Below are 24569 nucleotides of genomic sequence, written 5' to 3'. Positions count from 1 at the left end.
CAAAACAGGAATGAGGAAAAAACCCAGCCTCACTGCCCCCTGGGAGGGGGGATCTGGCTGTAGAGTTGGACAAGTGCTATGAGACCCTCGATAAAGTCCCGGAAGTAAATACCACGCACCATACTGTCATGAGGCATAGCAGTGGCAGAAGGGTGCTTGGTTCCGAGTTTACTTGGAGCTGGCCACCGGAGCAATGCGCCTTCCCAAGCATTCTCTCACTTGAGACTCATATGCACCCTGAGGGTAGACAGAACTTCTGGCCTGACTTTTCAAATGAGGAAACTGAGGCCCCCAAGAGAGCAAGTGACTTGCCCAAGGTCGCACAGTAAGCCACAGAACCAGGAGTCACAGCCAGATCTTCTCAGCCCCAGTCCACTGTGTGTTCCTCTCGCCACATTGTCTCCACATTATAAAGTTTGAATGGGTGCAAAAAGGAAAGCTCAAGGCCACCCCAAGTACTGGGTAGGCCTCTGACATCCCTGTTGAGCTGCATTTGAGCCCTCATCACACCGGGCTATTGTTACCTGTCTGCCTCTCTCCCCAGCTAGGTTATCTTTGCTTCCCCAGCACCTTGTGAAACAAAGACATTCAATAGAAGGTGGGTGGATAAAAGAACAAAGGGGGAAAAAAAACATTAAAAATATCAACATGATATAGCATATTCTAAGCATATAAAAGTGAAGGCTTGGCATCTGCAAGAGACCTGTCCAGACCTGCTCAAATCCACAGGGCCCCTCTGAAACACAGGACCCAGCCTGGCCCTTGTTTTCTATACTTCTAGCCCCTGCTGGGTCCTGTGAGGCTGTGGCCTCGGCCACACCCTACCCTTCCTACCTTAAATAGAATGCTGCGTAAGTGTAAAAGAATCTCATGATAACGTGGATGTGTCCTGTCACCTAACACCACTGATGTGAAGGCCCAGGCTGGGTGAGGACTTTAGGGGACAGTAATCAGCCATTTTGTTTGAAGGTGTGATCTGAGCAGGAGACTGGGTGAGACATGGTCTCCTTTGGATCCCAGCCACGGTGGCCCTTAGAATATTCCTCAGAGTCTTGGAATGGTGGAGGCTGATGAGCCCACAGGGATAAACGTCCAAGTCTGGACACTCAGGCTGCGGACACTCACATCAGTGCTGAGGCAGCTCTCCTCAAGGTTTTGTTCATTTTCCCTCTAACATAGTTTTTCCCAAGGGTTTCTCTTCCCCAGAGCCATTCCCCATCTCCTCCCAAATTTCTCTCCTCTCACATCCCAAACCTCTTCAGCTTAAAGATGAAAAGCAAAACCCAATAGTCTGGGTCTCTTCTCCTCTCCTCTCAGCATTCCCAGGATCAGTCCCCTTCCTGCTAAGCTGACCTTTGCCTCTTTCCTCCCCACAAGTTGGTCTGCTTGCTAGAAAACCTTTTCAGATGCTTTCTTGGATGTGTACTGAAATGATCTGTGTAGATAGCGATTTGGAAAGGATGCTGCCAGAACCACTTGGGCCCAAGACGGTGCACTCAAGTTAGGGCACTGGAAAGCACTGCTGACCCCGTGGGGTGATCTGCCAACCCATTCTCTGGTATGCAACCACACGGGTATCACTTTCCATTAGCAGGGAGCCCAGGAGGCTCCAGAGAGGTCAGGGGCCTGGATAAGAGGTCTGCCAACTCCCCCGCCCCCCCGGGGCTGACTTACATTTTCAGAGCAAGCTCCACATATGACATGAATTAATCTACCGAGATTTTGAAAATATTCTTTATGCCATACAAAAGTCAACTTATATGGCAAAACCAAATCCTTCCCATCCCTGCTTTCAACAGCCCTGACCAGAGGCAGCTATTGCTAAGGAGGTCATGGATGGAGTGATGACAGTTTAAAGGGACTTAACTCAGGGCTGGGTATGTCTTCTGAGTACTGGTCACTTTAGCAGAAAGCAAAAGCAAGCCCTGCACCAGACAACAGTTGCTGAGAGGGACAATGGGATTGGGGTAAACCCATCCACAAAACCTGCAATTTCAACTGAACAAGGCGGGCACTGATAGTCATGTTTAAACACTGGGCAAACCCACTAACCTGTTAGGGCACCGTGAGGACCAGGCAGTCAAAGGCTGCTGATCAGCCCAACAGGGGTCACCAAATCCCAACACAAAAGCCCATGAAAACCCCTTCTCTCTTGGGAGGTCCTCCCTGGGACACCCTTGTCACACATTGTTCCAGCACCATTGCTAGCCTTAGCAATCCCCAGCACTCCATAGGTAGGCACCCCAAGAGCAGTGAGACAGCTTCAAAGTAAAAGAGGTGATAGAGAAACTATGAATAGACAGAACTGAGCAAGCACAGCAGCTCAAGCAAGTCACAGTGGGAGTACCAGTGCGACAGCTCGATGGTAGGGATGGTGACAACTCACTGGAAGAGGGCACATAACTGTTGCTGACTATGAGCCCTGCTGGGAGAAACAGGGACATCTCAAGAGCATCCCAGACCCCAACTCCTAGGGTTCTGCAAACCAGGAAAAGCAGGCAATTTCTCTAGCAACTAAAGAATAAAACACTTTAATCTTATAAGAATAAAAATGACAACAACAAATCATTTGATAACCATAAAGGCAAATGAATAATGAATCCTGTTTTGGAACAAATGGCCCAGGGCTGACAAGGCTGCGGGCAAACTGGAAACCGCTCCTATATTGTAGGTCCTACAGGTTAACTAATATCGTCCCATGAAAGTGAGGATATCAAGAGCCCTCCAAATGTCAGCCTAGTCATCCCCTTCCTGGGGATTGATCTGAAAGGATTAATTCAAAAGAAAAGTGGGAAGTTATGGGAAGGAAGTTGTTTTCTGGCAGTGAAATGTGTAATGGTTAAAAGCTGGAAAATCAAAACGAAATGTCCAACGATAGGGATATAGGAGTATGTAATTCAATGAAACATGATACAGTCAGTTAAAAGAAAAAAAAACTATTTGTGAAATTATGCTGAAGGGGAAAAGTAGAGCAAGAAATTGTGCAAGTACAACGATTGTATACAAATAGATAAAGACCGAGAGGAACCACAGAAAAACATGAATAGCTATGTTTGGATGGTAGGATTGTAAATGCGATTTCTTTTCAGTTGCTGGAAAGTTTTTTTAAAGCAGTGGCCTAGCCTCCCCAGCAGGGGTAAGCTTGTCGCTCTCTGCTGGGAACACTGTGCCAACTGTTGACCCTTAGCCCTGTGGCATGCCACACCTTGGGCTGTCCACATGGCTGACCGCACCTGTGGGACGCCCCCAGGCTTGCTGAGTCAGGCAGCGGCATACGCCAACTAGTCCAAGTGGCTGAGAGGTCTATGGGAGAGACCGGAGGACGCTGGAGTGAAAGGAATAGCACGGGTGAGTCTATGCATTTAAACAGTGAGATGGATAATTTAAGCATCAATGCAAGAGTATGCAAATGCCCATCTGCTACATAAATCTATATCCTGGTAACGTCAGGGCTTAGTTCTCAAATTAGAATGACTTCAAATGTCAGGTGGTCCACCCAACTTGTGGGCAGGTTAAGGATGGCTGCCACATTTACAGATGGGAGCTGAAGCTCAGAGGAGTGAGGTGTCTTGCCCAAGGTCACAAAGTCAGGGATTTCTGAAACAAATGCTACCACTCCTCTGCAACCAGCAGATGCATACATGCCCATGAGGCTCAGGACACTCCCAACACCAGGTCGTGCTGCTTGATTGCACACAGCCATTGTGACTTGTACAGTCCAACTCAAACTCTGTTGTCTGCCAGAACTCTATCTCCCCATTCCATGGAGACACTTCCAGGAGGGACACAAGGTGGCCAATTCCTGGAGTCTTGGCATCATCAGACTATGACGTCTTGCCCAGTTAGGCCAGCATAATGCCATCTCACCTCATGCTCATAGCTGTCTGCACAAGCAGTGTGGACTCAAGCCCCTCCTCTTCCTGGCTCTAGGGTCTTATAAGAGACCTGGCCTCTCAGTGTTCTTGTCTGTAAAATGGAGATAGTAAGAGCTTCTGTGTGATAAGATTTTTATGAAGATTAAATAAGATAACAGAAGTGCTCAGTACAGTGAATGCCAAGTAACTCCTCTGTGTTAGGAGGACACTTCCCTCAATAGTCTTTGTGAGGACTGAACAGGATGGCAAACAAGAAGCATCGACAAATGGTTGCCTTATACTAGGGCTCTCTAAATAATAGCTATTATTATGATAATGAAGGCATCAAACAGCACACATGTGGGAATTTTTCCCAAGAAAGGGCTGGGGAAGGGCTTTGCAGAGCCTGAAGGATATTTGTTCCGCTCCTCCTCATAGAGAAGACCCCTCCCGGACAGCCTCTCCTCCCCTCATACTACCTTCTTACACCGCCCCCCACCCCCCACCATCCTCCCACATCCTCCGCCAGGAAACGACCCAGGGGCCAGCCATTGCCTCCCTTTTATCCCCAGGGTCCCATGAAAGCCAGACCCAGACCCTTGCCTTCTGTCCCTGATGCTCGGCAAACCCACCCACCTTTGGCCCAAGCTCAGAAGGAGGATGAAGGGGGCAGCAACCAATGAAAACCACCCACCATTGACTTCACCTTCTTTGGGCCAAGCTCATGAGGTCTGGTTGCCGCTGCCCTCTGGGACCTGTGGCTGAAGCACCCACCACCCTACCTGCCTCTGCTGCCCCCCATGGGTCCCAAACACCCACTCACAGCTCGAGGATGAGCACCACGTCGGTTCGGTTCTCAAAGACGTCATGCAGCGTGATGACGTTGGGGTGCAGCACCTGCCGCAGGATGCTCACCTCCCGCTCGATCTCCTCCCGGGACACGCCCCGCCGGCTGGCCCTGCTCTGCCGCTTTTTGATGAATTTGGCCGCGTACTCCAGCCCCGTGCTCTTCTCTCGGCACTTCTTCACAATGGCAAACTGGCCGCTGTGGGGACACAGACCAGCACAATCAGGGTGTAACTGTGTCCATCAAAGAAGTGACCACTTGTCAGCCCCAGGCCACACTATATTCCGCCAGAGTAGGACAAATTATATCACCAGCCTGCATCCTCCCCTGCCAGGTAACGAGTGGCGGAGAGGGGCCAGGTACTGGGCTTCCTTCTGTTCATATGAGTACTTTGCCTTTACTAGGAATGAATGCCAGTATTGTCATTCCCCGTGTACAGATGTGAACACTGAGGCCCTGAACGGTTTCCTATTTGATCAGGATGACACAGCTTCATTGTTCTTAAGTCTCTATGAGAACCCGAGTCCACTATCCATTAGATAAAATCACAATGTCCAGAGGCTTATACTACATAATGTAAAGATTAGCAAGGAAAAACATAAATATTGGTATGGCCAAAATATTAATGGTAACAGTTATTCAATTTGAGTCTGTCTTACCTGGACACAAGCATAAATTCATCCATTTATAATTGTGATATCTCTATATTCTCATGTTTGTACCTTTGCCCCCAACCTCCTCCCAACAAATAAAATTTCAATGACCTGAGCAAAGCAAGTCCTCAGTAAGGAGACAGAGAAAATACGAGAGTGATACACTTAATGTAAAGACAAGGCCAGAGGATATGCTGGCTGGGTTGGTGGGATACTGGAGGAGGCGGGGGTGGGTGGAGGCAGCCTAACACTGCTAATAACCATAAGGGGGAGTTGGTCACAGCGAGAGGGCTGATGGGACCAGAGAATTGCAAAGTGTTAGAAAACTGAGGCACAGGAGAGGTCAGTGACAAGCGTGAGGTCATCACAGAGCCAATGGCCAGCTCAGGTGCCCAGCTCACTGTCTACAAAGCCACTAAGTAGTTATAGAAGTCAAGAATATGCTAAGTGCCCCTCAGGTTTGGGCCTAGAAATACTTCATTCTGGAGACCAATACAGTAGCCATGGAATGGTGTCCATGCGAGTGGCAGGTGGCCCTGAGCCAGCTTCTCTGAGCGTTCCAAGGACAGCCCACTCCACAGGGGAGGGAAGCAGCCTTCTGTTCACCATCTCAGTTCAGGTGGTCAGGATGGGTGGGCAGCTCTAAGGGCCTGGAGACGGCCCAGTGGTCACCCTTCCTGGCGTCTTCCTACTCCCCTTCTATCATTCTCACAAGTGCCCCCACGTTTGCTCACAATACCCACTGCTAAAACAGAACTCAGAAAGTTTGCAGGTTCAGCTTAATGGCTTAATAAGCGATGCCATACTCCACACTTAAGATGTACTCTCTTTGCGGCTCTGGGGTAAAAGAGTTACACACGATGAAATTCTCGGGATATTTGCCTCAACCTCAGAAAAATAGCATCACATCTGAACCACTCCATTCCTAGAATAATCCTCAGTGAGACAGTCTTCAAAATAAACCTAAGTGACAAAAAAAAAAAGTCAAGTAGAGCAAGCAAGGAATAGATATGCCAACACTTAAATAGCATTCTATGGCAACCACCTTAGAGACATCACCAGATACATATTCCTGTATGTCTCCATCCCCTCATCCTTCATTCACTTTAGTGCTGCCTGAGTGTCTGGTCTGTGCCAGGTCCTGTGCAGGGCAAGGACCAAAGGCACAGATAACAGGTACAGAGGGAGCTCTGGGGAAGGAGGGGCCCTGGGGCCTGGGCTAGGCTGGACAAGGATGGCTTTGTGGAACCAAATTTATATTCCATTGTCTACTAACTCTAAAGTTTCAGGGGTGCCTGGGTGGCTCGGTTGGTTAAGTGTCCGACTTCGGCTCAGGTCATGATCTCATGGTTCGTGAGTTGGAGCCCTGTGTCAGGCTCTGTGCTAACAGCTCAGAGCCTGGAGCCTGATTTGGCTTCTGTGTCTCCCTCTCTCTCTCTGCCCCACCCCTGCTGTGCTTTGTTTCTCCGTGTCTCTCAAAAATGAATAAATGTTAAAAAAATTTTTTTAAATAAAGTTTCAGCTATTTATGCCCCAAATATTGGCTCCTAGTTGTCTACACACAGGAGTTGACACAAGTGGAGTGAAGCCAGGCCTCCCAAAGCCAGAGTGAACACATTCAGGGCGATCTCTAACACTGGTCGCTTGGAGCTACTATGGGCCTCAGGGACATTGGGTCCCTTAGCGAGAGCCAGGAAACATCTGACAAAGCTTCCAGTCCCAGGCAACTGTGAGTCTCAGTGTCAAGATGGCCATGCTTTTCTTTTCTCTGACATGTTAGGGACCTGGCATCAGCAGTTTTGAGGGCAGACAGGGCTTACTCTTTCCAGCTGACTGATGGGGAAACCAAAGCTTAAGGATTTTAAGCATTTTGTTTAAGCCTACAGAGCACAGAGATGGAGGTGCAAGGTTTTTATAAAGCAGAGCAAAATATTTCAGTCACCTTGAGATAGCCCCCTCCCTTTGTCTTAAGAGGGAAATGGAGGCATTATTCTGTATCACATGACTTAAAAATTCCTCAAACTCTCAAAAACGCAAATGAGTGTTTGCTTTTCCTGGTTGAGTTTTCTCCTTGTGAGAGAGAGCAGCTGTGGCAATGAGAGGTGACCGGGGGTCAGTCCTAATATGCAGGCAACTTTCTCGCACCAAAAGGAGGCATTTTGAGAGCCAAATACCAAGCAACACCCCTCATCTCCCCCTCTCTTCCTGGGGGAGGGATCCTCCACTCAACCTGCCCTGGGGAGCCCAAGGAGAGCTAAGGCCACCTATGGGTTTTCCCCTCTTGCTGGGCCACTACGGAGAAGAGGGGAGAATATGCTCCACTAAGGCCAGCCTCTTGGCTGCCAGGCTCTGGGCAGCAAAAGCAGCCTTCCGGGGCAGACAGGCCTGGACTCAGGAAACTTGTGCTGTCCCCTGGGGAGAGTGGCTCTCTGCTCTGAGCATCAGTTTCCTCATCTGTAAAATGGGAATCATGACTCCCTACCAGGGAATCATGATGACTGGAAATACCTGCGATGTTGGCCCACAGTCAGCTTAAAAAATGATAGCTAGTATAACTGTTACTAGTTTATTGCTCACATGAAGGCCAAGCAAGAGGCACCCCAGAAGTCACTGATTTAAATGGTGTCAATATGTGGCCAGGGAATCAGTACCATTTTGAAAGTCCTTCTGATGAGTCTAGTGCATAACCTGATACAGGAATATCTTTGTTCTAAGCAGTTAACCAACTCTTTTAATCCTTGGAGCAACTGTCTATAAACCAGTATCACCCAGGGAATTTATATCCCAGTCTCCTGGATCTGGCTGCATCCTGGGAACTGAGATCTTTAAAAACTTCCCAGGTGACTGATGTGCAGCCGGGGCTGAGAACACCGCCTTACAACAGTCCTCTGATTATCTCCCTTTGACAGATAAAGATACTATACTGCTGTTACTCATTTTATTCCTGGTCCTTTTATCACCCTCTCCCTTGGTTCTTTGATTTGACATTTGAGGGAAGGAGTAAGGGGGAGAAGGGAAGAGGGCAGAGGAGTGTCGTCTCTCCCACCAGGAGTCTTTTGCTTGATGGGTCAGCTCCAAACCAAGACAGAAGATTACCCTAGGCTTTGGGGGTAACAGGAATGGAAGTTTACATTCAGACACACCCTGGTCGCAAATGCAAAAATCAGAGCTGAGGTAAAAAAAAAACAAAAAAAAACAAAATAAAATCAGAGCTGAGGTGACTCTGTACTACGTCTGGTAATGGGCAGGTAAAAGCAGTGATGGTGATGGGCCTTCATCTGCCCATTGGGATGCTCCAAAGATAGGAGTTCAGGCCCCACAGTGCAGAAGTTGCCCAACTTGGCTATGGGGGCAAGAGGTAGGCAGCGAGGAGCTCTCTAGGTTAGGACAGAGACCCCAGGGTGTTATCCAGAGAGGGAAGAGAGGGAAGGCACCCAATCTCTAATGAAAATCATTATCAACACTAAGTCAGAAGTTATGGGAATGCTAAAACATGGGATACACAAGCACAAAGCACACATATTCCAATTCCCCTCCCTTCATACTGCAAGAGTCAATACCTAACCCATGGTTTAGTGCAGCAAAGGGCTGGCAGTCAGGAGGCCTAATTCCTGGTCCTGCCATCAAAGCCTCATGGGTTGGGACAAGGAACTGCCTTCTCAGTTTGTGTTTCTCCACCTGTCCCCTGAAGTCTCACCTCAGAAGGCTTCTGTCAGAAAGCTCTAAAAAGCCCACAGCAAACTGAACAGAAGTAAAGGCCTTCCCTTCATTCTCCATGTGGGTTCCAGTCAAAGCCCTACCCTGACCCTGGGCAGCCTGTTCAACTCCTTGGTCCTCAGTTTCCTCCTTTGTCAAGTGGGGGTGAGAAAACCTAGACTGGTCACGTCACAGGGGAAATCACAAATAATGCCTGAGAAAGGGCTTTACTATCCAGCCCTGTAGAAAGGCAGGAGGCATGGGCCGGGCGGGGGAGGGGGGTTCAGTGCCGAAGGCTGGCGTGTGAAAGTCACGTGGCCTGGTTTAGTAAGGGACAGTCAATCCTCCAGACACACACTACCTTCTGTGCTTCTGCCAGCACACTCTTCTGCAATTAAGTCAGGAACACACCCCTCTTCCCAGGCAGAGGGCTCAGCTCCTCACTCACTCAGCACCCCCTGAGGATGAAGCAGGCTGCATCACGAGTGAGACAGATGGGCCTCATTTCAGAACACAGCAGGACCCAGAGTGATGCCCCACAAGGGTGTCCTAATGTCTACCCAGGAATCAGATGAAAAGGCGTAAACCCAGAACAGTTTCTCAGTGCCAAAAACGATGTTACGTCTCCAACACTAGCTCCTCAACTTCACGGAAGAACCTGGCTCAATCACCCCCAAATTCTTCACTGCCAAAGAAGAATAACCCGAGCAAGACCCAGATCTCACACCGTTTAGCTTTTGTATAGCAATGTAGATACTACAACATTTATAGCCAGCTTTTCTCTTTATAAACTAATCTTACATTCATTCTTTTAATATTTGCAGGTATCATTCTTAGTTCCATTTCACAGAAAAGAAGGCAGAGGCTTAGGGAGGTTAAGTGACCTGGTAGTTGGGCCGGGTAGCCAGCCCTGATAGCAGGTCTAGGACGTGAAATCCCGCCTACTGACTCTAGCTTCATTAGTGTACCAAGCAGTGAGGAGAGGGGCCCACCCCAGAAGAGAGGAATATTTTATCACTGATATTATTCAGAATTGCACGAGCACATGAAAATAGAAAGCAGACTTATTTTTATTTTATTTTATTGTTGGTTTTAATTTTCAAAAGACAATGCACCCATGATGGCTTGCATCAAGGAGACCACATCCACAGCCCATCCACCCCTACCTGCCATGGTAAGCTGCAGCCAGTCTGACTTGCTCTGGCAATCACGAGGGGTAGGCTGCTAAAGGTGTTTTGTAAGGTCTAGGAATAGAGTGGACTTAACTCACTTCCTTTCTCAGACAACTTTTTTTTTTAATTTTTAAAATATTTATTTGTTTTGAGAGAGAGAGAGAGTGCATGTGCGCATGAGTAGGGGAGGGGCAGAGAGAGAGGGAGAGAAAGAGAGAGAATCCCAAGCAGGCTCCATGCTGCCAGCGCAGAGCCTGACATGGGGCTTGAACTCATGAACCATGAGATCATGACCTGAGCCAAAACCAAGAGTCAGACACTTAAACAACTGAGCTACCCAGGCACCCCTTTCTCAGTCAACTTTAAAGTGTCCATGAATTCAGTAACCTGCCCCAAAGTCACCAGTTTATCAAGGTAGAGATGAGGCAGAGCTGCACAGAATGCAAACCCAGGGATGAGATGCCACTGAGGGGAGTGGTGGCAAACGTGCAGTGTTCCAAGTCATAGGGTTGCGGAGACCAGGTTCTTCCTCCTACTTCCCCCAAGTGGTCATTACAGTTCCTCTTCCCACACTGCAGAACAATAAGCCATGATTCTTCTGGAATTACCCTGCAAGTTTCAGGGCTACAGGGCAGGGATAATGCTTAGATGCTTCCAATCAAGGCCACCCCAAGGGCAGCCCAGCAGGTAGGGGAATGGGCTCGTCAGCTAACATGTCTCAAAGGCACGGGCAGGAGCCGTTCAAATCTGTAGTCTGCAAGAACCAGATCAGCCTGATCCCAGAGGACTCACACCCCGATCTCATGGCAACAGCCTGTCTGGGGATGGTGTCACAAAGCCCCCTCCTCACTCCTCTGCCTAGCCAGCCTTGACTGTGGGGCCTTTGTGGTTGACTCTGCCTCTTATCTCCCATCCATTACCAAAACATCCAGCCCCTAGTCAGGCCACTCCCAATTCCCATGAACAAGAGCCTTCTCCTCATTGCCTTAGCAATCAACCTGTTTCTTATCTCCTATACCCTAGTCCAAGATTAAGGGTCAAAAGACCCAGGTTCTGTTTCCAGTTCTACCTTCAGCAAATCACATTCCTTGTGTGTAATACAGACATAAGAATATCCCAATCTCACAGGACTGTGATGAGAATGAAATGTGAAAGCACTGTGTGAACTAGAACTTTTCCATGGATGTTAATTATTTTTTCTTTCCATCCACTAGATTGCCACATCCAGATCCTGGTCCCCATTTTCCAATCCCAGCACATTCTTGAACCTGATTCAGCCCCAATGAATTGCCTCCTCAGATCCCAGCTTAAAAATAAATAGTGCTGCAGGGCACCTGGGTGGCTCAGTCATTAAACATCCAACTCTTGGTTTTGGCTCAGGTCATGATCTCGAGGTTCGTGATTTCGAGCCCCGCATCGGGCTCTGCTCTGACAGTGCAGAGCCTGCTTGGGATTCTCTCTCTCCCTCTTTCTCTGCTCCTCCCTGCTCACTATCTCTCTCTCTCTCTCTCTCTCTCTCTCTCTCAAAATAAATAAATAAATAAATAAACATTTAAAAAAAGAAGAAGAAGATAGTGCTGGGGAGGGCCATGGCAGATGAAAAGTGGGGTCCCAGGGGATGCCAGGATCCAGGAAGGCAGATGATACTTGGGACACAGTTACTCAAGGGCAGGGCAAGGAACCAATTTTCCAGGAAGCCAAAATAAGGTGAAGAAGTATAAAGTCACCAGAAATCGCAGGTATCAGGTCAGAATTCCAGGACAGAGAGATAAGGGTAATGAGCAAAATTTTACCACAAGCCAGGTGGGCAGCACATTGGGAACTAGGTGGGCAAGCAAGGAGTGTGAGACCCACAGGAGGAACATCCAAGCCAGCTGGAGGCGAGTGGAGACTCTGGAGCAGGTAGAAACATCAACACAAGACCTACAAACACAAGAATTCCTGGAGCCATCTAAATGGTCTTTTCTTGGGGCGCCTGGGTGGCTCAGTCGGTTAAATGGCTGTCTTTGGCTCAGGTCATGATCTCAAGGTCCGTAGGTTTGAGCCCTGCCTCGGGCTCTGTGCTGATAGCTCAGAGCTGACAGCTTAGGATTCTGTGTCTCCCTCTCTCTCTGCCCCTCCCCTGCTGGTGCTCTGTCTCTCTCTGTCTCTCAAAAATAAATAAAAACATTAACAAAAAATTTAAGTGGCCTTTTCTCCCAGCTAGTGAGCCAAGCAGTCTGTCCAATGAATCCGTTTCTCCTCTCTGACCATGTTATGAATGCCTTGACAGCCTCCTGACATACGTTTCTAAATTTGTTGGAGGAGTGGAACCCCATCTCCAATAAATCTTGCACAGAATATGTGCCATATGTAAAAAAGATAAAAAGCAGTGCTTCTTTTGGGGGAGAGGCACTCAGAACCCACCAACTCAGAGCCTACCCCCTGTGGCTTAACGAGCTCTGTGGAACCCTGAGAGCTCCACAAAGCACAATTTGGGAAGCACACTGTACAATGTGGCCAAATGCTCTTTGATGATCTCCAAACAGTTCCAAACTGTACATGGAAAAAGGGGGGGGGGTGGATAGAAAATACTGATATTTCTCAAAATTATTATCTAGTCTTTCAAGAAGTCACTCCAACCAAACCAAGTTCAGGGTCAGCAGTAAGGAATACATAGAATCAGGAACCACAAGTCTCCAGGAGCTGAACCATGACCTACAAATGGCCTCTGTCCACAGAGTCAGAGGTGTATGCTCATGCTGGCCTATGACAGCTGCATTCACAGGTTAGCTCATTTGATAGCTTGCCCCTGCAGACAAACTTCCTTCCTCTGGCCTTTTTTTTTTTTTTTTTTTTTTGTCAGAAAAAAACTCCTAAAGCACAGAAAGGAAGGAATCGTTGAGCACAGCCAAGTCAGGCTGAGGTATGATTACTTTTTGGAATCTATTTTGAGGTATAAGCACATTTTGATAGCTGTTGTCAAATGAACATGAGCCCATAAGTTCAACACCTGAAAGAAGTCTGGCCTAATTTAAGCTGCACCTGGCTACATAGAGAAAGGTTTTCACTGAAAATACAGCTCAGTGTTCTCTGGCTATTCTCTTAGTCTAGAGTCTAGGTTCTAGACACTGACATGATGTAGGTTATACATAATATAGCGTTGGGCTTGGAGCCTGCCGCCCACTCACCTCCCTATCTCCCCACCCACCTTCCTGCATCCACCGAACTGTCCCTTCACCTATCCATCCATTCACTAATTCATTCCTCCACCCCCCATTTATTGATCAGTGTCCGAAGGGCTATAAGCATGGCACATCCCACAACTTGAAAGGCTTATAGTCAGCTGGGGAAATGAGACACACACTAATGGAAAAAGAAATATGACATGGGTGTGTAAAAGACACCTGCCTCAGGGTCAAGTGAGGGAGCAAACAGTAATGCTGCAGCAAGTCAGAACAGAGAAGGAGTACCAGCTGACAGGGGTCGGTGGAAGCCTTATAGAGCAGGTAGAATTTGACCAAACCTGGCAGAAAAAGCTGGATTCAGGCAGGCAAAGGGAAACAGCTCACCAAAGCTGGAAAAGCAGAGAGCGATATACGAATGCTTTATTCTGTGGATGCCCCAAGTCATCACCTCTCTACCTCACTTCCTCCCCCTCAAGTGGCCACTTCCTGAGGAAATATATCAGGAAGCTACACTTGCCCCTTCCTCTCTTCTCTGTGGGGGTGGAGGGTAGGGGAGAGCAAGTGGTTAGCCGACAAAGATGTTCAGTTGGGGTGGGGCCCCTTCTCACCCCCTGGCTCCTGACAATCAGATATACATTTGATTAGTGAAAGAACTTCAACGGAACAGGTCAGCTAGATCAATCTTAGAAATGTCAGCCAATTGGCCTTCACAGCCTAGCAAAGCCCAGGAGGCTGGACCATAACAGATGAGACCTAAAACACGAGCTCGTGGCACAGAGCAGAAAAGGGACTGCAAAGGAAGACAGAAAAATCCAAGATGGCCGAGGTTCTGCTATTACTATGGGGGTACAGGGCCATCCTCAGGAAATGATGACGTGAGCAGTTTATCTTCTCTAACCCCTCCCTCCCAACTTGCCAGACCCCTCCCCCCAGTGCAGAGTTCTGTGCCCAGCCTGTCTCCCGTGAACTTTCACCTCCCTGTGGTCCATATCCCTCTGGGATCCTTTCCATAACCCACATAAAGTGACAAAGGATTCCAAAGGGTTAACCTGACCTCATTCCAAAGTAACGTATTCACATTTTCACAGCATCCTTGACCAAGAGGGGCTTTAAGGTGGCAAGTCTATGGCCATATTGGGCAAGTGGAGAAATTCCTTGGAGATAAAAAGGTCTTTCCACTTTCTTAAAATTCACACCAAATAGGGGGCTCTGCAGAGGACTGACTATGTGTGTCTGTGTATGTGAATGTGGGTGTGTGAACAAATCATAACCAATTATTTCTTGTCGGTGCTCTTCTGTACCCTGAATCTTAATGTCCTGGGAATTCTTGTTGCAACTTCTTCACTGATATACTCAGTTCTTAGCCGTCTAGGGTGGATGCGCTCTGCTTCTCAGAATTTCTGTTCATTTTTTATCCCAAGTTTGTTTGCTTCCTTGCCATTACTTGACAACATCCCAGATCACATCTCCCAAACACTCAGGTCTATAAATGTGGGCAGAGCACGAGGGTAGGAGTCCTGACTCTGTCACCAACTTCCAAGTCCCCTTCTCTGTGGGGGCCTTAGTTTTCTCGTTTGAAAAATTAAGAGTTGGACCAGATGCATTTTTCACCTCCCTACCTCCCTCCTAGCTTGCCCTCTTAGGATTCTCTGATGCAGGCCAATATGTCACATGGATCTATCAGTTTGAAACATATAGGGTGATTTCTGGGTTTCCCACTGCACAGACCCCAGCCATGGTTCAGGCTCCTGAGGTTTAGCAGTCACATGTTAACCAATTAAATTTCCAAAGAAAGAGGATTAGGGCTCCAGGCAAGCAAAGCAGATCTCAGGCACTCTCAGCAAGGGCCCCTATAGCACCTTCACAACCAGCAAAATGCTGAACACACCAAGGACCAAAAGTATTTCTACAGCAAATGATCTGGGCATTCACCTTACCCTTCACCACTAACCACCCGTAAGAGCCTGGAGAGTAGCAACTCTCATAGACCCTGCTCAGCATTGAGCACAAAGCAGGTAGGCAGTCAATGCTTGGAGAAAGGAAGATTTAAACAGAGGCAGCAGGCAGTGTGGTAAAGGGTATCATCCCTTACTTATTGGCAGATTCACTTAAAAAAACAACATGTTCCTGATATTTTTTTATTACAAAAGCAGCATGTTCATTATCTAAAAGAAAGAAAACACAGAAAAGCACAAAGAGGAAGCTAAAAACTGTCCTTAATCACACATTCCTGAGATAACCACCCTTATCATTTGGTGTCTGCTCTCTTGGATTTGTTTCAGAGCATAGTATAAAGTCTTTTCTATTTGTTGATTTTTTTTAATGTAACGGGGATGCCACCATAAGTACTATTTTGGAACCTGCTTTTTTTACACGCTCCACTTAATAATATATCTACTTCAAATTTTCCTACATAACTAACAATTCTTTTACTACTTGATTTTAAATGGCTATATGGTATCCCATTGTACAGATAAACCATGGTTGTGATAGCAAATTCTTAACTTTGGACATTTATATTACTTCCAATTTTTAATATAATTAATAACACTGTTATAAATACCCTTATGTATAAATCTTTGTATATATCCCTTGATTTTCTTTCCTCAAGATGAATGGCAGGAAATAGAATCCTTAGCCAAAAGTGATGTACAATTTTGAGGTGTTTTTTCATGCTTCACAAATTATCCTCCAGAAATACTGTCCTGTTAATACTCCTGACTGCCATAAATATTGTTAGCTCCTGCATTTCTCACCCCATACACATCTCCACATACGCTGGCTCATCACTGTTTTTCAGCTTTACCATTTTGATACTTGAAAGGTGATACCTCATTGTTGTTCTAACTTGAATTAAGTTAATTAACTTGTAGAAAAAGGGTAATTGTAATTGATTACTAGTGAGAATGAACATCTTTTCCGACGTTTATGGGTAATTTGAATTGCATACTCGTATATGCTTTGCTAATTCTTCTAATGGGGCATTTGCCTTATTCTTAAGTGTTCATGAAAGCTCTTTACATATTTGTGATATTAACCATTCGTCATGTATGTTGCAAATATTTTCCCCAGCTGATTGTATTGTCTACAAAGGAGCTTCAGGTCTTCTCAGCATCAGATGGTGTTAACCAGTTGTTCCCCCTTTACCTTTCTCTTCTCCTGCCTGACACTTCAATCCCCCAGATGATGTGCTTTAGGGGCACTGTGAAGGGAAGTGCCTTGTGCCTTGGGGTGGAACTCTTGACTTGGTTGCTCACCTGGGCACTCAATTCAGGCCCAGGGGAACCACTGCCTTCTCTATCCCCCACACTTGGTCCTTTCCTCAAGGTCCCCTCACTTTTCCTCCTGGCAATGTCCCTCCTCCTGGCTGATTGCAGGAAGGGACGGCATCTGAAGGTGAGCACGTCCTGCTATAGGCCCCCTGCATGCGCCACAGCTGCACTTGTGACCAGCACAAGAGATCCCTTGAGGGATGCAAAGCACCTCTCCTGTCCCCAAATTATCCACTATATTGTTTAGTGCCCTTTGTAACAGGATTCACAGAACGCCTTTCTTTCAGAAATCAGCACCATGAAGATGTCCGTCCACCCTGAAAAACTGACACCTTTCCGTGTTTCAGATAATGAAAATGACATTATCTTACTTCCTTTTCGTTATCTTGGTGGTCAGTAACAACAACTATGGTGGCCTGGACCTTGGGCGTATTGCCTTCCTCCTTCTCACCAGTGGTACTCAAACTCAGGGGTGTATCAGAAGCATCTGGGGAGCTTGTTTAAAATGCCAAATGCCTCACCACAGATTTGATAACGCATAATCTTCGGAGGGCATGTGGCTTTTGATCTTCTGCCTTTATTTCCAGTTGCGTCTATGTGCCTCTTATTCTGTGTTGCCTCAAATCCTTAACACACACGAACAGGAAGAACTATAAGTGGTTCTGTGTTGCCATCACGGTAGCACGGAGACAGTGAGCTGCGGAGCACCACCACAAAGCCAGAACTTGGCCCATTTCACAGATGGCTAAAAGGAGCCCCCAAACCACTAAAGGTCCAAGGAGGGACCACCCAAACACTTGCAGTCGACCCCAATAGCCAAGTTTGGCGATCTCAGAGCAGAAGGTATTTCCCATAGGAATAAAATGGTGACACCTCCATCCCCCTCCTGTCCCCAACTCACAGGTGGCCCATCCCCACATCCCCTCCCTCAAAGGGATTTGACTTTGATCCACACCCAGTCTCCCACAAGCCTGAAGGTGGGGTGGGGTGAGAGGAACAGGTCCAAGTCCTCTTGGAAGCAGATTTCCCTCCAAACCATCCTCCTACCCAGCCCTGTCTCCCCAGCAGAAGCCAGAAACTGTTGGGCAAGTGGCTCAGAGTTGGGGCTTTGCCACCTCTTCTGTCATCACCATCCCCAATTAGCAGCTACTAGGCGTCCTCAGGGCTGCCACTCCTTCTCAATTCCTCTAACTCTGCTGCTCTAAGTCATTACAGCATTTGGCATGCCCGGCACGTTGCCTTTGAGCCTAATTGTCAGAATGCAGGAAAGGTACGTGTCACGTCCAATGTGATTTATTTTTTCCTCTATATACCCAAATTGCAACCTAGAATAGACCCTGGCCCATGGCCTCTTCCCTCTAGAAACCCACCTACCAGACCTCCCTCACTAGCTGCCTCAGTGTGGCCTTGTGCTTGCACACGTGACCCACACCGGAGACACAGAAGGGCAGAGGTTCACCAGCAATGCTCTGAGGCCACAGGGGGGCTCTGATCTGGGAAGGACCCCAGGATAACCCCAACCCAGTTCCAACACTAGCTGGCTCTGGAAACGTGGGTGAGTTTCTTAGCTTTTCTGTGCCTAGGTCTCCTCCTCATCAGTATGATAAGGAGGACAACGACTCACAGGCTGTGATGAAGATTAGATACACTGGTAGACCTAAGGGCTCAGAACAGCATGTGCCATATGGTAAATAAATAAATAAGATTTTAGTTTCAGCTCTCTGGGCTTCAGTTTCCTCGCCTGTAGAGTGGAAATAATACACTTAATTTGCAGGATTGTTGGGAAATTTTAATTAGAGAAATATGAGAATACTTAGCACAGAGCCTGGCATATCTTTCTTGCCCAGTGAATGGTTTCTGAATGGTGAAGGGTGAATAAATCAGATAATGACTGCCATGGTTTGGAGCACACGTTTTCACCTATGGCTGCGGGCTGCCCTTTCAGTATCTCAGAAAATCACCTTCACCCTTAGTGCCAACAGAGCAGTCACTGGCACCCATATGGGCCCCACACGGGCCCCAGCCTGGCCAGACAGGCACATTCTTGCCTTATCTTGAGAGCTGCTGGCAGGTCCCAGCTTTCCTTCCAGAGCAGAATGAGAAGCCAGGCTGTGTTTCAACACGTCAGGGCCCAGAACAGCCAGGGGACAGACTGTCTCCCTTGGGTCTCCCGCCACTGCACCATTTCCTGCAGGTCAGGGACCCTGCAGGATCCCCTGCCATGTCCTGACAAGGTTCATTTACACACAGAGAAGGGGTGTGGGTGCCTAAGTACCTGGGTCTCTGTTGGGTGGGCCCACGCCAGAGCAGACCCTGGGGGAATTGCCAGGAATCCCAGGCAGGAGGGCTGAAATTGTCATGACCCTGACAACAGGTGCCCTCTGGGTACACAACTCAGCATTCATCACAGTTCTTTCTTCCCTGGGCTATTCTGATTGTCTACTTGCCTGAATCCCACCCACCATGCCTTCCTCCCCTCCTTCGGAGCTGTTAACTCCTAAAAGGCAGGGACAGTGCCATCTTGCTCACTGTTGTGCTCTTGGCATTTATCTGTGCTCAGTGCATGTGAGTTGAATAAGTGAGTTTTGAGTGTAGGCACTGGGGACACAAAGATGAACAAGACATAGATCCTCATTCATCTACGAACCATCAAGCATTTGAAGAAGGCATGCTCACAAATCTCTTTTCTAAGCATTCTGTGTGCCTCCCCTCCCATGTTCTTTGAGGGCAGAGCTGTTTGTGGGAACTTCTCTTTACGTCCAGGACATCTAAACTCACAAAGGGTACACAGTAAGAGCCACTTTGACACAGACAACACTCAGCTCAGAAGCACTGCATGTACATTCTTCTGTAAACCCACCCAGCCCCTCTCTGTTCTGTAAGGAATTTTCTCATGATCCCAGTGGTGAGTAAGATGCAAAGTATTTTGGTCAAAACTCCCCCTCCTCTCCAGCCCAGGAATTATCTGACCAAGCTGGGGCTGGGAGTCAGGACGATCCATAGGCTAGGTGTCAGACCCAAGCCTTTCCAGGGCACAGTAGGGGAGTGGGAGGAACAGTTCTGCCCCCACAACTGCCAATAGCTGCTTCTCACAGAATTGCAGGGTCAAACCACAGGGGAGAGGAAGGACCCTTTTCACAGTTGATGAAATACTCAGCTTGTCCAAGGTCATGGAGTGATTCACAGCAGAGCAGCCTGAGACCCTATTCTGTGTCTTTGGTTTGTTGTTGTTTTTTTTTAAGTCTATTTATTTATTTTGAGAGAGAGTGCAGGATAGGGGCAGACAGAGTGAGAGAGAGAATCCCAAGCAGGCTCTGCACTGTCAGTACAGAGCCCAATGTAGGGTTCGAACCCATGAACTGCGAGATCATGACCTAAGCAGAACTTGGACACTTAGCTGACCAAGCCACTCAGGCCCCCCTATTCTGTGTCTTTCTATGTGGGAAGGATTTCCAAACTTTTTCTAGGAGCAGAGCTCCTTTTCTTCTTTTGGTTATTTCTTTCTTAAATATACATGACCGTGGCTAAATAAAAATGAAATTGTACAGAAGGCCTTAGAGTCACACACACACACACACACACACACACACACACACACACACACAGGAAAGCCCCTAAGTCTGCACCATAAAACTCAGTGTGAAACCACACCATTAGAGCAACTTCCCCTTACATCACAGCCTCCTGCTCTTACTTGGTTCCTGCTATGGAGGCAGAAGGAACCTTGCTCCCTGAACAGACACCTCTGCAAGCAGGTATACATGGATTTTGTCCCCACAGCTCCTCCCATGCCCAGACTCCTGAGGTATCAGCATCTATAGCAAAAGAGACCTCTACAAAGCATCAGGCTTTCCTATAGCTCAGGCTCTGACCAGACAGAGAAAAGTCGGGAGGAATCCACGTGTGTCACAGCTCATAAAAACGCAAATAACTAATAGCTAGTTGGATTAGCAGTCACGTAAGCCTTAATATAAATTCACTGAATTAGATTACTTTCCTACCAACTGGCAGAATTCAGCTATGCTGGGGAAGAAAAAGGAAATTTTGATGTAAAAGGAGAAGAAGGAATAAGTTGTGGGTGGGGAGAACTGGGGTACCTAGGAAAAAGCAGAACACTCTCCAACCACCTCCAGTTGGCAAAGAAAAAAGTTCTGGTCTGCACCAGATTCTCCTGTGCTGCCCATTGGATGCCCAAGGCAGGAATTGGCTCATTCCGCTCTCTCTAGATCACTGTCCAGCCATGGGAAAATGCCCCTTGTTACCTAGATAGGACAGTCACCATGCATGATGCTGCAATCTCCTTCCTTCCACCTCCTTCCCCCAAGCACTCACAATGCACACTTTCTTTCTCCAAAATGCAGAGCAAATACACAGCCCAGGAAGATAACAGCCTCTTCCAGATGGGGATGGGAAGGAAGTGGGGGCACTGAGTTTTACAATCACAGCTCCCAACACAAACTTCCTAGAAATCTCCCTCCCAGGCCCTTGGGTTGTGCTTCCTCTCCTTTTCTCACCGCTGAACATTTTACCCCTGAGAACTTGACTCCTCAAAGTGCAATCTCAGAGCAGAAGGCATTTCCCATAGTAATAAAATGGTGACACCCCCATCCCCCAACTGTCCCCAGCTCACAGGTCCATCCCCTCATCCCCACTCTCAAAGGAATTTGACTTTAGATACTGGGGCTTTGTTGGAAAGGCAGAATTTCAGACCCCATGCCAGCACTACTGAATCAGAATATGTAAGTCAACATGACTCCCATGTGATTCATGAACACATTAGAGTTTGAGAAGCACTGTTTTAGAAAAACTTGCAGCAAGCCCCCATTCCATTACTTGATAGGCTTCTGAGCGCCCAAAAATTCACTCCACATTCTCTTTGGTTCTGGACCTTCGTGCTGGAAGTCTGGGCCTATAAGACTGTTTTCATATTTTGGTAAAGGCAGAATAATGAGCAAACACAAATTAATAAATATCTCTTGAATGACTCTTTCTTTTAACAATAAATAACTCTTAAAGAGTAGCATTATGATTGTCAAAGTGGTTTCATGTGAATTGTCTTATTTCATATTCACCAAATCCCTAGGAGGCCCTTGGGGACAGGTATTACTGACCCCCATGACAGAGGAGGAGCCAAGCACAGGGGTCTTGGAGAGAATGGCACAAACAGCCTCCAACGTGGCACTTAGGAGCTACATCTGGTGGAAATGTCAGAGATCAACAAAGATTATGCATACATAGTTACTGGAGGAAAGGATGGCCTGGTTTTTATTTTTTTTATTTATTTATTTATTTTTTTTAATTTTTCAACGTTTTTTTTTTTTATGTATTTTTGGGACAGAGAGAGACAGAGCATGAACGGGGGAGGGGCAGAGAGAGAGGGAGACACAGAATCGGAAACAGGCTCCAGGCTCTGAGCCATCAGCCCAGAGCCTGACGCGGGGCTCGAACTCACAGACCGCGAGATCGTGACCTGGCTCAAGTCGGAGGCTTAACCGACTGTGCCACCCTGGCGCCCCTGGCCTGGTTTTTAAAAATGTTGACAGAGTTCATCAGAAATTCCTTTCTTATTTGGGTGTTCTTATTGGGAACATGAATCAGCTTTACCTGTCCTAGTAATGAACAAGATCCTGCATATGTGCTTTGATCAAATATAACAGATTTTGAAAGGTCTTCAAGTTCTCCTATTATTGTGTCTTCCATAGCATCTATCATGGTAATTTGCATGTAATTGTCAATAAATATTTTTGAATGAATGAATGAATGAATGAATGAATAGATGGATATGGCAAATTTTTCAGAACATGTCTTTTCATCTGTCATCTACTTCCAAGAAGACTTGAACCTGTTCCTTCTAGGAACCTCCCACCTCTAGGCTTGTGGGAGATTGGGTGTGGACCTAAAGTCAAACCCCTTTGAGGGTGGGGGTGAGGGGATGGGCCACCTGTGAGCTGGGGACAGGAGGGGAATAGGGGTGTCACCATTTTATTCCTATGCAAAATACCTTCTGCTTTTAGATCACTCAGTTTGGCTACTGGGATCAACTGTAAGTGTTTGGTCCTTGGAACTGCCTTGGACCTTTAACAGTTTGCAGGCTCCTTTAGCCATCTGCGAAATGGACCAAGTTCTGTAAACTGAGCTATAGGTATAAGAAACTAGGGACCTACCCCTACAATATAAACCAGATTCCTGATATCATCTTTTCTTTTAATCTGCCTATTTAAAAGGTCATGCATGTACACATGCATACAATTCCATTTGGCAGAGGATTACAGTTAACTTAAGTTTCATAGAATGAGACCATAATGTGTCTGATTGTCTCATGGTTTGCAGGCTGGCACAGAAGGTAACTCCCAGGAAGGAGTTTTAGAACTATTTCCAGAATTGACAGCATTCTTGGAAGATTCTCCAGTTTATTTAAAAACAACAACAACAACAACGGATCACTCATTATTTTCTAGTTATAACTTTCTCTATTTACAAAGACTTTTCACTCTTTTTAAAAGTAACAGTTGACATTTATCTCTTGCTATATTCTAGGCACCATTCTAGAATATACTAACTCAGTCAGTCCTCTTAGCAGTCATATAGGGGAGGTATCATTGCCCCATTTGCAGATGAGGCTACTGGAGCTCAGAGAGGGGAAGTAATTTTCCAGTGACACAACTAGGAAGGGGCAAAGCTAGAATTTAAGCCCAAAAGAACTGGCTCCAGACCCTTACTCCTGACCTTAATGGCCTCATCAAGAGTGGTAGGAAACTGGTAAAAAATGGAGTCAGCAGCCTGGGGACAGATGATGAGATAGGAGTTCAGGATCTTGTTCACTTTGAAAGCCAAGCAGGATCAAGTTTGATCCATCCTTGAACATCACCAGAGTGTGCTGGAAACTTGGCCATGAGAGAGCAATCAACCCAACTTTCTACTTATTATTTGTTCCACCCAAACAAAAGTCACCAGCTGACCCCTGAACCATAATGCTCCTTTCTACCTCAGTCACAGGTGACCGCAGACTTTTAGGATAGGCCTGCACAGGTAGAGCACCCATCCTGCGACCCTGTAGACAGTCACCTGTCTACAGCTGGGATATATCATCCCGGGACTCAGGTGGCCTGGGATCTGGTACCAGCTTCCTCAAGAGAGCTGTCATACTTGGGATAAGTCATAAACTCTCTCGCCTCTGTTTCCTCTTCTGTAAAACGAGGGTACTTCCCATCTACAGGAGACTGCTGTGAGACTCACCTGTGACAATGGAAGTGAACACACTTTGTAAACTGAAAAAGGCCACACAAACACATTGAAAATGTCTGTGGGTCTCACAAACAATGGGAAGCTATTGGTAAGAGTTTGGGGGCCTTTGCCCCCACACTGCATTTCTCTAAAGTGGTATTCCTTATAGTTCTGGAGCTCTTTAACAGAGAATCATCCTGTCAATGAAACTGGCAGCAGAGGGAGGGTGTGTGCATGTGTAGGGATGGCGAGGTGGTGGGGTAGGTTTAAGGCCACATCCTTTTTCAACTCATCCAAAGCAGGAATTAGTAAGAATGGGACCTAGGCTTAGACTAAGGCTGAGGAGGGTCAAGATGGACACAGGGAGGTGAGGTGGGAAGGAATTGGTCTTGGGAGAAAGGATGGGGCCTGCCTGCTTTGGGGGTATAGACAAGCCCTACTGGCTCTTCTCCTCTGCTCCCTCCAGGCCACATATCCAGATTCTGTTCCTCTTCAATGACTGAGTTAAAATTCACAAGACCAATACCTCCAAAGGGTGTGAAATTAACCCACATTCAGGGGAAGGTTTAGCAACCATGCTCCATCCTAGCCAGTGCCACTGCTCTGGCAGAGACCTGGGCACACACTGTAGACTGCAAGATAAGGTCCTTACAGGGCATTCCAACATCAGCAGGATTCCTGTTT

The 24569-nt window shown here is 47.1% G+C and overlaps 1 protein-coding gene across 6 annotated transcripts in view; it reads right to left on the bottom strand.

The window, feature by feature from the left end:
* DAPK2 (death associated protein kinase 2) overlaps positions 1 to 24569 on the bottom strand; it is a 119693-nt gene that overhangs the window by 49073 nt on the left and 46051 nt on the right. For 4 of the 6 annotated variants that reach the window (XM_060618331.2, XM_060618330.2, XM_060618328.3 and 1 more), the window contains exon 3: positions 4678 to 4899. In XM_060618331.2, coding sequence (XP_060474314.1) covers positions 4678 to 4899 — 222 coding nt within the window. Of the gene's footprint in view, positions 1 to 4677; positions 4900 to 13727; positions 13947 to 24569 lie in introns of those variants that run through there. The other 2 variants (XM_060618329.3, XM_060618334.2) reach the window with 2 other exon arrangements.

Source organism: Panthera onca, chromosome B3, assembly GCF_046562875.1.
Source record: "Panthera onca isolate mPanOnc1 chromosome B3, mPanOnc1 haplotype 2, whole genome shotgun sequence".
Taxonomy (NCBI): domain Eukaryota; kingdom Metazoa; phylum Chordata; class Mammalia; order Carnivora; family Felidae; genus Panthera; species Panthera onca.
This window is presented reverse-complemented; position numbering and strand designations above follow the sequence as displayed.